Genomic DNA, 18230 nt, shown 5'->3' with positions numbered 1-18230 from the left:
TTTTTTTTCATTCTAATGAAGAGATGAACTCCCAAAAAAAAAACCAAGCAGAAGCAAAACACGAACAATTTACAATCAAGGAGGTGCTAACATTTGCTGAGATTTGTAAGCCAACTCACCGCTCTATTTCCTTCACGATAGACATGGGACCCTTTCATGTCCCAACCTTCCTCTTTGAGCATTGATCTACATTGGTTCAGTTCGTGTGTGCATATGTCTCTGCCCATCTCTGCGTTGTTGAGAAACTGAACACTGCTATTGGTAAAATAGTCTAGAACGTTGCTCAAAAGCAGGATTCACTTTGGGTCAAATGGGTGAATGGTGTTTATGTGAAAGATAAAGAGTGGTGGTGTTATTGGTGACCACAGATCTCAATTTGGAGTTGGATGTATATGTAAAGTAAAGAAATGTTTGCAGTAACAAACATTGCAGGAGCTGGAATGTGATCCAACAGTACTCTCTTGTAAAGGTGTATGCTCAACTTCAACTGCATGGGCGAAGAAGACTTAAAACTAGAGCTATAGTTAGTGTATGGAATATGGGATAGAGCTGTAACACTAAACACAGATTTATCCTTTGGCTTATATTGCATCAAAAACTTCAAAATACAGCAAAACTTCATGAAGAACGATGTGTGTGATTTGTGGCACTGAAGCACAACAACATATGTTAGGAGAGTGTGCGTACGGTAAGAGTTGTTTTATGAGCATCCTTGAATGGTTGCAGATCCCAGTACCAAAAAACATTTTTTTTTTTTGCAGTTTTTTTTTTTGGCAAGGAAGTTAAGATTTCATCAATATTACCCACAATTTACATCAAACACAAGGAAAACGGGGAGACAAACCTTCTAGGAAGGATTCTCTGTCCCACTGAACTTGAAAACTGAAGGGCTAAAACAGTCTAAGACAACTTGTGACAGAAATTACAAAGCATAAAACCAATCTAGATCACAACTACTTTCTTTCTTGCCTAGGAGGTTCTGAACTCTCATCATTTTACAACACTAAAGATCCCTTTTCTCTTGAAGAGAAACCTCGGAAAATACCTTGATTAAAATGACAATCACAACCGCCTTAAATTGTTCTAACAAGGCATCTCTCTTCTCTTGCTGCATCTTTTGCTCCAACACAGCTTTTAAAGAAGCATGAATGGTAGAAACCCGCTGAGATTCTTGCTGTAGTGATTCATCTAATTGCTGTTGTTGCACTACAATTTTCACTTTGATAGATTTCTCTTTAGCAGCCAACTGTTCTTGCTGTACATTATTGTCCTTCAGGTGTAACTGGAGATCAAACAAGGATGATTCAGTAGCACAAACGGTAGCTACGGAGCTATGACTGTCCTATACTAGATCATCAAAATTCGGTGAAGCTATCACAAGTTGAAGGTCTGAAGTTACTATATCAGAAGCTTCATCCCGTTGAGATTCTAGCTCCATTTTTCCAATTTTAGCAAACAGTGACCAACATCCTACACCTTAGGCAACCAATTTTTCCATTAAGACAACCAGTTCGTGGAAATTGTTAAAGTTGTCAGAAGTCATTTGTCCCATCCGAATTGTGTGCTCCATCTTTTGCAAGAGCTGGTTGCGCGTCAGAGGTGCATCACTTACAATGTCAGAGATCTCTCTCTTTTCCCTACAAGTATGAGTCAATGCAAGAGATGGTACTCGCTGAGAGGATTCTACACAAGACGAAGAACCCATAAGTTCAACCGGAGTATGCAGAGGTTCAGCTGATGATGCTTTAGATGCTTTCTAAGTCGATTCAACCGAAGTATGCAGAGGTTCAGCCGATGATGCTTTAGAATTTGGCGATTCAACCGAAGTATGTAGAGGTTCAGCCAACGATGCTTTAGAATCTGACGATACAACCGAAGTATGCAGGGGTTCAGCCGATGATGCTTTAGATGCTTTCTGAGCCGATTCAACCGAAGTATGCAGAGGTTCAACCGATGATGCTTTAGAATCTGGCGATGAATTTTCCTGTCTGCGCCTCTTCATATCTATCAACACTCCTGTTACAAGAAAATAACATGATTAAGAGACAAGTCATCAGGAAATTTTTAGAAGGAGTTCAGATAGGAAAATGACCTGATAATAGATGTCCATCCTCGTACAATTCGCCTTTGCTCAAGGTATTTGGGACGGATGCAGCAACATCAGGAATAGTTTGGGACTGCACGAGCTGCCTTTTCCTCGAAGGTCTTTTATTTTCTAGAGGTTCAGGACAATGTCTTTTTATCCGAAAAGAGGCAACCTTAGTGTGCTTTACCACTTCAGTCCTTAATTTATCATCTATAGGACTTCTTCTGTCGCCAGATTCAACCTCGGGTAGTAACATTAGGGATCCAACAGGCCTAGAAAAGTCCACATGAACATTACAGAGCTTGCAAACTATAGGTAAAGACTTCTTTCTACCTGCACAATATATGATTTCCAAATTATATACAGAAAAATCAAAATGTCTGATAAAAATAACACAAAAAGTAAAGTCCCACCTCTAGCTTTACTAACAGCAGTTCGGAACCTTGACAAAGCACTAGAGATAGTATTCACCTCCGTCAATGGAGTATGCTCCCACCAATAATCATAACTCCTAGTGGTTAAGAAATTCCAATCCCAAGAATATAAAGTATGAGGAGTGATCACCATTGTTTCACTATTGTATACATCCATCTCCTTAAACAAACCCCTCTAATCCCAAGGATTGTTTTGAGTGGCCAATAGTGGGACTGCTAGTGATTGACACAGACCAAACTGTCTGGCAACCAATTGAGGATTATAGAATTCAAAGCCAAATTTCTCTGGTTCAGCTGCAGGAAGATATCTTCAATGAAGAATAGCATACCAAAAGTCACTATCCTTCTTAAACACCCTGCTGGTTGTAATAAATTTCAACCATTTGGGGGCTGCGAGATAGGCGTTAGGGGTGTTGTTGAAGTCTTGGTCTTTACTGTCAATGTAATACCAGGATGCTATTTTAGCATCCAGAAGACAATGTATGATCTGATCAGGATCTATAACTGCATCATGGTCATGAATATTGAAGTGGACTTCCCCAGAGAAGAACATTGATAAGGCCAGTGTTTCTCACATAAAAAAGTCTCAAATGTTTCCTTTTCTTCCCTTATTTCCTTATAAAGTTCCTCGTTGGATTTGGTGACTGTTAACAGAGGGAAATACAAGTGACCCCAGCAGGTTATAATCCATATAGGGCGCCAAAGACTATTAGTAGAAGATGAAAATTTTACCAAAGCCTCTCCATATCAGAATAAACACCTGTATAGTTGGCCTAATATTATAGGTCCTAAAGCTACAACAGTGGTTTTAGAAGCCACATTTGCAGCAAGAGTTAGGTATAATGTACTAACCCCTCCAGACTTGTTCATCATCAATCGAGTAAAAGCAAATAAAAGGAAGATTACCTCTTCTTCTAAAGTCACCTTAGAACTTGAACTGAAGTATTGAACAAATAATGAGAAACCAATCTTCTTCCCATAATTTGTAATTTCATTGTATAGGTTCAAAGCATTATAATAGAGCTTGTTGGCTTGAGGAAGCAAGGTGAAGACAGGGATATTTGAATGTTCATCGCTAGTTGGTGAAAGCCCAGTTATGAAGGCGATGTCGGCTAGCGTTACGGTCATGAGAATTTGCCTTAACACAAAACAATTCAGCACAGGATCCCACAGAGAGACCAATGTCGATGTTAATTCCCCGTCAAAGGGAATGTTGGTGTACGTAGCCAATTGCAGGAAGCTAATAATCCTTTGGTTCTCCCACTTCTCATGGAAAGACTTTAATCGTTCAAACCATCTTTTAGCTTTGACAGTTACCCATCCTTTGATATTTGGTTTGTTTGACAAAATCATCCAACTGCAATTATAGTTGATATTGCCAAACAATAAAGGGCGCAAAGAACTATTCAAACCCAAGATACCTTTATCGAGTTTCATTCGGATGTGTTCATTAAAATCAATTTTCTTTTTTTCATCACTAAGACTGAAACTAAACGATGGTATCATGATTGAGCTTCCATAAAAGCTCTGATCTATAATGATTAAGGTTATCCTTTATCATAGTGCAAAGTTCTTTGCTATCATCAGCGCAACAATCGTTTTTGTAGAAGTCTATGACTTGTCCAATCTTAAGTAATGACATAGTAACCTAAAACTTGAAGTTTCTTCTAAAAATGGAGGGAAAAGATTAAAATTGAGCAGTTGGTTTTGAAACTGCTTACCTCCAATTGTTGAAAGGGCTTACTCCGCAAGTGGTTTTGAAGCTGCTTACTCCCCCAACCTCCAATTGTTGAAACGGCGCAAGTGGTTTTGAAGCTGCTTACTCCCCCAAAAAGATCATTGCTTGGAACTCATACCGGATTTGATATTTAATGTATTAATGTTTTTGGGCACATAGGTTGTTTTTGGGAATACGTAATGTTTTTGGTATTTTTAATGTTTTGGGATCCAATATGTTTTGGGGAGCAGTTATGTTTCTTGACACAATATATTTTCGGGATACATACTGTTTTTGGGATACTATATGATTTTGGGATACATAATGTTTTTGAGCATTGGATCTTATTGGGATATACGTTGTCTTTGTGGGGGTAATTATGTTATTGGGATGCATACAATTTTTGTTACGTTTTAATGTTTTTGGGATCATGTAAGTGTATGTTTTTGGGATATATTATGTTTGTGGGTTATTCTAAACTTTTCTCCATCCTCAATGTTAGTTTGATTTCAATAGATTTATCGGTTTATATCTTGGATTCAAACGTGTTTTAGGGTTTTAAACCTCTGGTTTAATGGGATTTAAGGTTTAAAGCTGTAAATTTAATGTTTTTTAGGGATACTTAATGTTTTGTGCACATAGTTTGTTTTTGGGGATACATAATGTTTTTCTGAAATTTAATATTTTTGGTATCCTATATGTTTGGGGAGTAGTAATGTTTTTCGGAACCAATATGTATTTTGGATACATGACTTTTTTGGGATGGTTAATGTTTTTGGGGATGCTTAATGTTTTTGGGTACATAGATTGTTTTTGGGAATACGTAATGTTTTTGGGATCCAATATGTTGTTGGGGAGTAGTTTTACCTTGGGATATTATGTTTTTGGGTTAATGAATGTTTCTGGGATCTAATATGTTTTTGGGGAGTTGTTTGTTTTAGGAATCCAATACTCCCTCCGTCCCGGAATACTTGACCTGTTTTCCTTATCGGGTCGTCCCTTAATACTTGACCTGTTTCTAAAAATGGAAATATTCTAACAATATTATATTATTTCTCACTCCACCCATATTAACCCACCTACCCCTACTCCATACAAAAAATAATTAAAAATTCAACCCCTACTCTCCCCCAACCCCACCCCTTTACATATTTCCCACTAACTACAATAAAATAATACCCCACTATCAACTACTACCTATTAAATTAAATAAGTCAATTCAAGTCCCTTAAACTCTGTGCCGGTCAAACTGGGTCGAGTATTCCGGGACGGAGGGAGTATGTTTTTGTGACGTTCAATGTTTTTGGGAGTAGTTATGTTTTTGGGATACATGATGTTTTGTTTATTTGTTGTTTTTGGGAACTCAAACTTTTTTGGGCCTTTTTTGTTTCTGGGATCCAATATGTTTATGGTACATTTACTATTTTTGAGAATACTTACTATTTTTGGGGATAGTTACTATTTTTGGGAATACTTAAGACAAATTTTTGGGACTTTTAATGTTTTTGTGAATTTATTGTTTTAGGGAGCCAATATGTTTTTGGAATCCAATATGTTTTTTGGGATTCTTAATGTTATTTTGAATTATGTTGTTTTTGGTATCCGGTATGTTTTTGGGAAATCTACTATTTTTGGGAATACTTAATGTTTATGGGATCCAATATATTTTTGGGAGGATCCCAAATATGGGTTTGGGATTAGTTATGTTTCTGGGATCCAATATGTTTTTGGGACATGCAATGTTTTTGGGATATTTAGTGTTTTTGGGATACAAAATGTTTTCGGGACATGTAATATTTTTGGGATATTTAAGGATCCCAAATATGAGTTTGGGATTAGTTATGTTTCTAGGATCCAATATGTTTATGGGACATGTAATATTTTTGGGATATTGAAGGATCCCAAATATGAGTTTGGGATTAGTTATGTTTCTAGGATCCAATATGTTTACATGTAATGTTGGGTGGTAATAATTTGTTACGTAGTATAGGAGTCCAATATTTGTACTAGTTGTCTGGTAAGTATCAAAGTAATTCATTGCTAAAAGTGTTTGCGACATTTACAAAGAGATTTGAATATAACAAAAATATAAAAATTGAATCAAATAAAACTATCTTTCAACAAATCTTTGATGGTTTATATCGAACATCTTTATACCTTTTTTATATCGTTGTGATTTTTACAACCTTATTCAACGAAAAAGTTTACAGATCTATTGTAGCCACGTTAAAGATGATTTATGTCTGGTTTATCTAAAAGTACTCGATGGATTAACCTATTTTTCTGTCACGCATGAATCTTTACCCAAAAAATATACTAAACTAAACTCACAACACTTAACTAGAAAATTACCCACCACAAGGCCACCTAATACAATGAAAAGGTATATTTTTATTCATAACCAGAACATAACCAAATAAAAGAAAAAGGGTCCAAAGTAGCCAAATATTGGAAAAAGTTTGGCTATTTTCGACCTTAAGAACCCAAAAATCATTAAACCTTGGGAAGAGAAAGAAAAGAGGAAAGAAGAGAAGAGGTTTAGAAAATGATCGATGCATACAAATATTAGCAAATATCAATTATAGATGCTTGAATAAGTAGTTTTTAGTTATTTTATTTATTAATAATTGGATTTGGGCTAATAACAATTTTCTTAGAGGAAGAGATAATTTCTTAACTAATATTAAAAATTGGAATTCTAATATTTTTGGGAGTCTGGTTAAGAAAAAAAAAAAGACTCTTAGCTAGGATTAATGGAATACAAATTGCGTTAAGTTAATATAATTCTACGTTTTTGGTTGATTTAGAACAGATGTTGCTTATAGAGTTCCAAGATATTTTTAAGAAGGAAAGATTAATATGGGCTCATAAAGCTAGGATAAATTGGAGGAAATTTGGTGATTTTAACACTAAATATTTTCATTTATTAGCAAAAATTAGGAAAATTAGGGGTAAAGTCCTTGCGTTAAAAGATAATAATGGGGATTGGATCACGAATTCGAATGACCTTAAATTATTAGCTTCTCATTACTTTGATAATCTTTTTCAAACTACCATGTCTTCTAGCCTTTTGCAAATTAATATTAATGTAACCCATACTACCCTTTCGAATGATGAGGTGAATAAGTTATTGGAGCCCATAACTTTGGAGAAAGTGAAGGACAATTTGTTTCATATGGACCCAATCAAAAGTCCTAGACCAGATGGCATTCAGCCCGTGTTTTTTCAAAAAATTTGGCTAGATTTGGGGAGGAGTTTGTTGGATTTTTATGCCCAATGTTTTTCTAACTCTAGCATTCCCTCAGATATTAACAAGTCATACATTACTTTGATTCCTAAGAAAGATAATCTTGAGAGTATGGGGGACTTTCGTCCAATTGGGTTGTGTAATACAGTTTACAAATTAATAACCAAAATCATTTCAACTAGATTGAGACCTCTGTTAAATAGGATCATTAGTCCCCTTCAATCTAGTATCGTTAAAGGGAGGGTCATCGAGGATAATGTTATTGTTGTTAAGGAGATTGCTCATGTGTTTCATAAATGTAAAAAAGGGAGAAATATTATGGCTCTTAAATTTGATCTGTCTATGGCTTATGATAGTTTAGAGTGGAGTTTTATTCATGATACTTTAGTTAGCTTTATGTTCCCTCCTAGTATTATTAATTTAATTATGTGTTGCATTATGAATCCGCAAATCTCGGTGTTGTGGAATGGGGAAATAACTAATGAGTTTTTGCCTTCTAGAGGTATCAGACAAGGGGATCCGTTGTAGCCATATATTTTTGTCTTATGTCTTGATAGGCTTTCTACCCTTATCGAACAACGAGTACAACAGGGTCTCTGGAAACCTTTAAAGATAACCCTCTAGTATTAAGTTGTCTCATGTCTTTTATGCTGATGATGTGCTTCTCTTTGGGTCTGCCTCTGTGGATAATATGCATAACATAATGGATACTCTGACTACTTTTTCAACAATGTCTGGTCTTCGCAAAAATATGAATAAATCCTCTGTTATTTTCCCTACTCGAATGAGTCATGTGCTTAAGAATCCTATAGTTGGACCTCTACTTGTTTTGGGAAATATTTAGGGGTTGATATCCGTCCTAATAAATTAAAAATTGAGAATTTTATGGGTTTACTTGATAAGACCTTAGAGAGGGTTAAGGGTTGGGCAGGCCAAGTTGCTTAATACGGCGGGTTTTTGTACTTTAATCAAGTCCGTTTTAAGTTCTTATCCAATGTATTCTATGCAAACTAACTTACTTCCCAACTCGATCCCGGAAACTCTTGAAAAAGGGAGTAGGAGATTCTTATGGATTAGGGTGGATAGGTCTCGTTTTATGGCTAGAACTAGTTGGGATAAAGTCACTAGACCCATGAATGAAGGAGTTTTAGGTATTAGGAGATTAAAGGAATGGAATTTGGATTTTATGGACAAGTTGGGATGGAAAATCCTCACTGAACCAGGTAAACTTTGGGTTCAAATTTTCAATGAGAAATACTTAAAGCGAAGTGCTTTTTTTGCTTGTATCCCGAATCCGGGTCAGTCCCCAATGTGGTGAGACATCTAAAAAGGGCGACATGTTTTGGAGCAAGTCTTATTGTAGGAATAGGTAATGAAAAAGCCACTTCCCTATGGTACCATCATTGGGTCGGTCCGAGTCCGATTTACAAACACGTGATTAAAGATATTCCGGGTAGGATTGCTTTGGTTCGTTAGTGATATTATTTGTAATGGAAAATGGGATTTGGACATAATCAAATCTTATGTTCCATATTACATATGTGACCAAATTCTAGCCACTCCTTTAGCTAATCAGTCTAATCTTGAGGATTATGTTAGATGGGTGCATTCTCCTGATGGAAATTTTAGCATTAAAACCGCTTACTTTTCTCAAGTCACTTACAACACTCCTTCTCGATCCTTCTCCTCCCATTACTCATTCTTTAAGTTGGAGATCTTTATGGAAAGTTAGGGTTCCTTTCAAATACAAAATGCTTTTGTGGAATCTTTTTCTTCAAATTCTTCCAATAGCTGATATACTATTCCAAAAAAATCTAGTTCATATCTCCTGTTTGTTCCAGATGTGGAGTTTATACTGAGACGCATATGCATCTCTTTAGGGATTGTTGGGAATCTAGCATTGTTTGGAACCTTGTTTTTCAACGCCTTATTCCTAATACTCAAATTGATTTACACTTGTTTTCTAATATCCCTTGGGATTATTGGATTCGTTGGAATATGGCTCAACCTATGAAATGGAAGGTGGTTTTTGTTGTGGCTATTTGCCACCTTTTGTAACACCCCCAAAATTTTGACCTTTTTATATAACCAAAAACCCTGTTTTTATTTCATAAAACAACCGTCCAAACCTTGGGAGTGTTACTGCATATTTATTCTCCACAGAAAATAAATGCAAAGCAACATAACAATTTAAAATCATTAAAATCAAAATTAACTAAGTGGTCTAAAAGGTGGCCAATAAAATATTACAACCAATCCCCATAAAATAAATAACAAAAACCAACTTAAACTGAAATAGAAATTATCTCTTGACTAGGTGGTTATTCTAAGTGTCTCCTCACTTGTAGCCAAATACCTTTACCAACCTGCAATAATAAATAGAAAAGAGACAAGAGAGATGAACTCCCGAAAATCAGATAAACTGAGTAATTCCAACTCCATCTCGTAAAATAAATAACTTTAGTTTGAAAACGTTTTGAGCATATAAAATAAGTAATTAAACAACAAGTATCAATTTAGTAACTCCATCATTAACTTATCACATAATGATCAATGTTAATTAAGTGAGGGAAAAAGAACGATAAGGGTCGCGTGTAACCCTTGAAAATAGCCAAAGTAAGATCAGTACAAAATGTCCCTAGTGTGCACATGCAACAGCCCACGCTTTTGAGCTGCTATTTAGAATTACTCATCTCCCACTAATTACACTTAGAAGTCAATTTACAAAACAAAACCCGAATTAACACTTATAGTCAACTATAAATACACAAGAGATCTTAACCTATCATAATCTTTGATGGCCTCATAACATTTCAGCAAAATTATCCCTTCCTCAATCCCATCTGTAATCCACAACTGAGCTTTACACAATACCTGCAAAATCACTAAAAAGGATTCTGCCCCCACCAGGACAGGTTCAAAGAACAAAGTCAGGGAAATCGAGTACACATTGCCCAACCTGAAACTCATTTTAGTGGCTTAAAATATAATTTCGTGATTTATTTATTTCAAAGATAGAACTGATTCAATATGAATCAAATCATATTCAAATTAAACTCGGTAATCAAATTACAATAATTTTAAGCACATGAAACATTGAACACAACTTTGATGTTTATAATTGATAAATAAATCAAGAAAAGGTTGCACTCAGTCACCAGGTGTTTTCCAAAGATCGTATGATTTATATTTTCAGAAGTCTTCAAATCTATTTTTCAATATAACTAATCTCATATGCTTTGAGAATGAATCCATCACATATTCTCAACTCGTATCTCAAAGTCTACCTAAGCTTAAACACTTAACACGACTTAACTAAGACTAATTCTTCACTTCCCAATATAATATGAAGAAAATCTTCTTGTTGAGGCTCACATCCAAATCACACATGTATATTCCTTTTTGGAAACAATGAACTCAAATACGGATTACTCTCGATAATTTATTTTGGAAATTATATCAATAGTAATATATAAAATGTATTTCTTAGAAATCCTTGATAATTTAAAGCTTGCACAAAAGCGAAGATTTAAGAGATATTTGCTTTTTCTAGCAAATCCTTTACGTTTCAAAATCACACACATTGACAAGCTTCAAAATATTTGCTACGTCTAGCATAATCAACACATTTTATCTTTTAAACATATATATATAATCGGGGAAGAGAACACGGATAGAGACGGGTTGAAGAACCACTGCCTCCAAACTTTTAGGGGTCGTCACACACCTTTTCACACATGCTTGCAAGACTTTTAGGACATGTCCCCACACATATGTACATATGTACATTTACACAGATGCAAATGTGAATTTACACAGATCACACACAAATACACAAGTGTTGTTCATGGCCGTTGATAACGGCTTCTTCCCCACTAAAACACATTTGAAAACTCATTTAACAAATTTAAGAAATATATAAATATAATTCTTCAAAGGCTTGTATCACAAACCAAATCACATCTGAATTAAACACAATTAAACACAGTTGAAAATATTGTCACAATGATACTTATTAAATTTGCCAAATCCATTCAAAATATTTGCTTAAAGATCATAATAGCTTATCCAAAGCTTTTCAAAAACTTTGTATACATAAATCTTGAAAACAAGATAACCTAAGCACCTATATGTCATTCGGTTCGCTTGAAAGCACTCGCATATAGTTAAAATCCAAGATATAGCCGAAATCCTTAAGCTTGTCAGGAATTATACTCGATCACGAATATAAAGTCGTAAACTCAATATTAATCTATTGATATATTCTCGGTCCCAAAACGCAAATATTTAGTTTGTAGCACAAAGATCACCCTTTCAAATTACTCCAACCTTTAGTCACAATAGTATAATAAACTCAAACCCTTATTATACTATGAAACCTTTATAACTCCAAGTATAAGAACCCAAAATCTTCCTTATAAGTAACTCCAAATGCATATAGGTTATACCCAAGTTAGCTTAAGAGCTCAATTAAGACTAGTCAACTTAATTTTATCTTGATCGTACGTGGTTACTTACCCAACACTGTAATTTAGATCTTAAAAAAAATAATTCTCATTAAGAATAAAGTATAAAATGATGTATAAATACACATTCTAATCGTATAAAAATATATATATATATCATTTATATTATTTCATCTTAGCCAAAGGATAATTTTGGTCTGTTAAATTCAAACATACTCTTTACAGAAACCATATAAGTATCTCAAATGAAACAATTTAATAAACGTTGAGCTTCACAACTCGATAAAGAATAACTTGGTAGATATAGGCCATAAATCATAATTCGGAAAATCAAAATACATTATATATTGAGTAGCTCAAAACTGGATTTTTAGAAGATCAATTACTTTATTTATATGGTCACCCAATTCATAAAATTTATTTCAAAAAGCCCTTTATGTTGTAACTAATCCTTATCATCATATCAGAGTTAAAATTATACAATAACTAGTATGTTGGTAAAACTACCGTTTAGTGATAACATTAACTATAACATAAAGAAAATAATTATCTCATAAATATAATTTATAGATCTTATTATAAAATTATATGGCTAAAATAATAGTTCAAGAAAAACAAAAAAATACAAAGGAAATATATTTGCCGCTTATAATTCAATCGATAGTTCTTGTTAAACCTTATTAATCCCAACATAGGTTAATATATATGAGTCACACTCATATTTTCTAATCATGTACTCCATAGGTTATTTAAAAATTTGTCACACCATAGCTCGAATACTTAGAAAGATGCTCAAACACTATTTATCAATCAGACCAACATTATAATTACACTAGCATAGGCATGCCCATAGGTTTCCATAATGCAAAAGACTAATACCTTCACAACCCATATCATTCTTATGTAGGCATAACTATTTGTAACAAAATCTAACATCAATCGTATATCCAAACACACGACCAACTTTCACAAGTCTCACCTTCAAACTCACAAATCTCACAACCGCGTGATCACAAGTCTCATGTTCAAATCAATCAAAATATTTCGATTCAAAACGCAAAACATTGAGTTCATTGAAATGCTAATAATATAAAGATCACACTTATTTTTACGAAATCACAATTTCCAAATCATAATAACGTAACACTTGAAACACTACTAGAAAAATCGGATACAGGGGCAAGTCATAATTGCCTCTAAAAATGGGGATTTAGCCTCTAATGGGTTTCTGAAGCAAAAAAGTGGATGCCTCTAATAAGTCCGTCGCTAATTATTGGTTGCCTCTAAAGGCCCCATTTTGAGGTAACATAATGTATTGCCTCTAAAAGCCCATACATTTAGAGGCAACAATACATCCTTACCTCAAAACATAATTAGAGGCAACCTATATCTTTGCATCAAAATATAATTAGATGCAACTTATATCTTTGCCTCGGATTATAATTAGAGGCAACGACATATTCTTGCCTCAAAATATAATTAGTCGCATTTGTATATTCATGCCCCCAAATATAATTAGAGGCTAACATGTATTATTGCCTCAAAACATATTTAGAGGCAATATTAAAAGTTGATTCTAAAGGCTTACATTTAGGGGCAACCATAAATATCTAAAACTTTCACCTGGTTTTTATTGCAATTTTATAATATTTTTCATTATTTCATTTATTTGACATTATTATATATCTTGCTTTAAATTACACAATTTTACTTCATACATTTCCAAGTAAGATCATTTATAAGACGTAATCATAATCAAATAGCTAAAGCAAACCAAAAAAAATTATGAAAAAAAAATAATGGTATCATTAACTCAAAAAAAATGTAAATATAAATAATTAAAGGCATTACATATATAGTTCCCCTAAAAATGTCATGGTCGAACGACATGACAAATTATTAATATGAGAAAAGTATATTCATTTAAAAATATAAATCTAAAAATACATGTTATTCTCTTTATCCGCTTCCAATTATCTTCCAGCACCCCTCAAAATTTCAGTGTATCTGCAAACGGGAAAACTGCAACAACAAAAAAAAAAAAAAAAAAAGAATAGATTTTGTGTTAGCTTCTGTGAAATATAATCTGATCACCTAAATGCAAACTTATACTAGAAGAGAATATAGTACCAAATTTTAAATTAAAAATAAAACGAAAAAGGATATGAAAAACAAGTACAATGAGCGCAAATGACTTACAAAGGCTAGGCCTCTAGCGACTACGCAGAGTGTCGGACTAAGAAAATCAATACCATGTCCACAGAAAGAGAAAAAATTCAACATACCTGCAAAACATAACTTGGAATCAACAATCTAGAAGCCACCAACAACAATTTCAGTACAACAGTAAGAAACTACCACAAGAGATCCATCAGCCAATCCATCCCCTTTCCAACAATATTGTTGTGGCTAAAATTATCGGCTGTGCTGCAATTAGTGAAATTATGACCTTAGATTACTATGTCGCAATTTTGTAATGTCAACACAAGCCATATTTCAAGTTTCCTCTAACCTGGCATATCAAAGAAATCATCCTGCAATTTGCTCCGTCGACACCAAGCAACAACAATTGCAGGAGCTGGAAAAAGTAATGCAGCACCCGTAGCGACTCCTCTATGGCTCTGGTGGCACTATTACCAACTGAAAAAGGCATCCAGCAGTGAATATTTACAAGGATATGATCACCTGTAGTATGTTAAACTTCAGTTACTTAGAATAGGGGAGAATAAGCAGTCAAATGGGTGCCCGACTACAAGTAACTGATTACTTAATAATCTGGCACAAAATTCCACACATCAAGTTATTCACTACGCTGATCTCTTATATTATAGTCTCCCAAACTACCTAATTAGTTGTTTTGGGCATAGATTTATACGGAGTACTACATACACTGAGTATGTGTAACTGATTAGAGAATATTGAATGCTGATCAAATAAAACAAGTGTAACTCAAAGAAATAAGGCAGCATTAAATTTCAAAAGACAATTGAGAATCTCAAGGTCGATAAAGTATCACAATATAAGACAACATGAGAATCTCAAATTCGATGAAGTATCACTGCATAAGACACATGACAATCTTAAATTCAAACTAGAAAGATCATAGTCAAACAAGATTGAATTGTATTAAGATTTCTCGGCAGACAATTAAGCTAAACATGAAATTTGATATGAATCCAAACATAAAAAACCCGAATACCAGTTTCTCCTTCTCTCTCGAGAAGGGGACTCGGCAAATGTTGCGGTCAAGTAAAAAAGGGAGCAGATTATAAGTAAAACGCTCATGTTTTACACATGACCATACCATCTGCAGTTCAATTTAAAAATAAAAAATCAACTTTCCTTCTATGAAATGCCCAGTTCTAGAAAGATCAGGGCATATGTTTGGAAGCTTTGAGGTGTTTCTACTAGTGACCAAGAAATAATTAGAATTTACAAGCAAAGAACCAAGAATTTCTTTAAAGAAAATAAATTGCAAAGATAAGAAAATGTAAAATAATCACTAAAAAACAGGTCGTAAAGAGGAACACATAATTTAATTTGAAGTGCAAAAGAGAGGAGGGAAGGAGAGGAGATTCACGATTCAGAAAGAATGACAGGAAAGGAAGCAAATGAGGGAAAAGAATATCAATCTGATTTCAGATATGCTTCTATCTTTGTGGCGCAATCAACCCCAGCCAACATCAATCATCCATAATTACTTGCAAGGAAGAAAAACCAACCATCAAAAACTCAATCAAATACACCACTCCCTAAACCAACCCATTCGGTGCCTCTTGTTCAGATAAGTGGAAGTATACGATGATGAACAAAAGAAGAGTGGTGGAGGTCAGTTTTGTTACCTTATAGTTTATGTACATCAGTTCAATCTAATGCTAATTACTGAGATTAGGGAGAGGAGCTCCCCTCACATATGCCAGTCTGCCACATTGATTCTCATCGCGCTCTTGTGGTTCCCCTCCATGGAACCCTCAAGTTACCTACATTAAGAAAATAAGAAACCATTAAATAGTAATTCCAGCCTGTTGTTATTACCTGTCGTATAGACTATGTATGCAAATTATTCAAACTTATTATGTAGTGTTCTTTTTTAAAAGTGAGTTTGCATTTACCAGACAAGCTAGAAGGTCAAGCTACGAGCTGAGGGTGGTATTAGAGCATTGCTTAATTGGGATGGTAAGATGTAGACATCCTGATGTTCTTTCACATATTGAGTCTGCAATTCCGCATTATGTCCATCATCTATCAGATCCAATACTAGTGCAAAAGTTTGTAACAGATAATAAAAATAAAAGAGAATCATAGAACCTTAAATTTCAGAGAACCAAAGTCACAATTAATTGCTAGATCAACATAAGAGCATTATAAAATGAAATGATAATACCAAATTAAGTGGAACATTCCCTGGCTGTCAATTCGAAGTAATTGATGAATCTTCGGCCAAACTTAACTCCAATGGCGCATCTTCGTGACTCGGCAACCTAGGAACAAAATCAATCAAACATACACAACTAATTTCCACAAGAAATTCCTCAATAGACTTAGTTGGAGAAAAAAATACCGTACCCAAAGAAGGAACGACATGAATCAATTTTAAGCACAAATTGCAAGAACAATGTGGAATTGGGAAACAATCGTCAATTTTCATGAAATCAAAAGACCTTGGACGAAATTAGGGTTTAAGCATACAACCCAGAAAATCAAAATTAACCGAAATAAATTTAATCGGAACAACAAAACTAAACCCTAAAATTTTAATAAATCAAAATCATTGAATTTCAAAACAAGAAAAATTGAGAAATAAATAAATTTGAGGAGAAAAAGTACCCACTCTTGCTGAGAACGATGAGTTCTAGATGAGAGAAAAGAGCAGCGGAACAACAGCGAGGGAGAGGAGAGAAGAGCAGGGGGGATCATAACAACTGAAGTAGAAGAGACGCCGACGAGAAACTCAGGCGACAAAAATGGAGCGCAGCGGTGGTGGAGTTGGTGTAAGTTGTGGTGCGCGAAGCAGCATAGACAAGCAGAGAGCCAGAGAGAAGTAGAGAACTATTTTTATTTTGTTTGATAAAGAGAAGTAGAGAACTAGATAGGGCTCTAAAATACTTTTTGACTTAGGCGGGATCTAAATATTGAAGAGTATGAAAAGATTTTTTTTTCAAATTCAATACAAACTAAAAGCATCCCTTTTAATTTTTCGAAGAGCTTGGTTATGAATATGGGTTAGGTAAATATTTGTGAGTAATTTTATTCTTCAAATTATGAATTAATTTCTCCGTATTTTATTAAGTGGTGCACTTTTTATAACTGTATCGTTATACGACGCCCGCGTACGTTAAAATCGCCCGCATTTTTTATGTAAAATGACGATTATACCCTTATAATTATTATTATTATTATTATTATTATTATTATTATTATTATTATTATTATTATTATTATTATTATTATTATTATTATTATTATTATTATTATTATTATTTTAAAAACCAACAGCTACCGTTGATGATCATGTACCGGAATCAAATTTCCTTCCACTTTTTCTATAAACTATATGAATACTTGAGAATATGATGTATAAATTGTGATTATTCATCACCTATTTATAGGGTGGGTTTATCGGAACTAGAAACCTACTAAGATTCAATTTATCTAATTCAATTAGAATTAGAATTAAATTAAACCTTTTGTTTTTAATGTTTAGCTTAACAACTAACTCTAGTAGTTTTAGGAAAATAATCTAACCCGACAAATCCTAAGAAACCAAGGATTCGAGGCTTGCGGGAACCACACACACGAGCAGCCCACGAGGAAGCTGTCCGCGCGCGCGGCCAGCCTGCTGCCTCGCCTTGGCTGGGCCTGGCCTTGCCTTGTGCTCGGTTGGGCCTGCCTTGGTGGGGTTGGCTGCTGTTGTGCTTTCTTACCTTGCGCGGGCTTCGTTAGGCGCGGGCCTAGCTTCGTGCTGGGCCTTGCGTCTAGCAAGCTCGTCCGATGTTTATTTCGTAAGTCACGCTTCTGATTCATTTTCCGATTCCAAATTCATTTCCGATTCGAACAATATTTAATATTTCCGATTCCGGAATTAATTTCTGTTTCGAACAAATATTTAATATCTCCGATTCCGGAATTTATTTCCGATTCCGGCAATATTTCCATTTCTGATAATATTTTCCGATACGTACCATGTTTCCGTTTCCAGCAACATCTATGACTTGGATAATATTTATATTTCCGATACGATCCATATTTCCGTTTCCGGCAATATCATCGTTTCCGGAGT

General features: G+C 34.5%; 1 protein-coding gene and 1 long non-coding RNA gene across 3 annotated transcripts; both read right to left on the bottom strand.

The window, feature by feature from the left end:
• Positions 1-690: 690 nt before the first annotated feature.
• On the bottom strand, positions 691-4453 carry LOC110797942 (uncharacterized). Of its 2 annotated transcripts, none has more exons than XM_022003076.2 (3): positions 2500-4453; positions 2093-2419; positions 691-2016 (listed from the first exon to the last, which is right to left on the bottom strand). In XM_022003076.2, the coding sequence occupies exons 1-3, from the start codon at positions 2675-2677 to the stop codon at positions 1757-1759; spliced, it is 765 nt and encodes a 254-aa protein (XP_021858768.1). In that variant the 5' UTR covers positions 2678-4453; the 3' UTR covers positions 691-1756. The 2 variants fall into 2 exon arrangements, with proteins under 2 accessions (XP_021858768.1, XP_021858769.1); XM_022003077.2 differs by having other exon boundaries at positions 692-2004; positions 2500-4450.
• A 9149-nt stretch (positions 4454-13602) lies between these two features.
• LOC110797944 (uncharacterized) lies at positions 13603-16425 on the bottom strand. Its single transcript, XR_008929704.1, has 4 exons — positions 16063-16425; positions 15793-15930; positions 14463-14635; positions 13603-14377 (listed from the first exon to the last, which is right to left on the bottom strand). It is a non-coding gene; the product is annotated as an uncharacterized lncRNA (long non-coding RNA).
• Between the last annotated feature and the right edge of the window lie 1805 nt (positions 16426-18230).

This window comes from Spinacia oleracea, chromosome 3 (assembly GCF_020520425.1).
Source record: "Spinacia oleracea cultivar Varoflay chromosome 3, BTI_SOV_V1, whole genome shotgun sequence".
NCBI classification, from domain to species: domain Eukaryota; kingdom Viridiplantae; phylum Streptophyta; class Magnoliopsida; order Caryophyllales; family Amaranthaceae; genus Spinacia; species Spinacia oleracea.
This window is presented reverse-complemented; position numbering and strand designations above follow the sequence as displayed.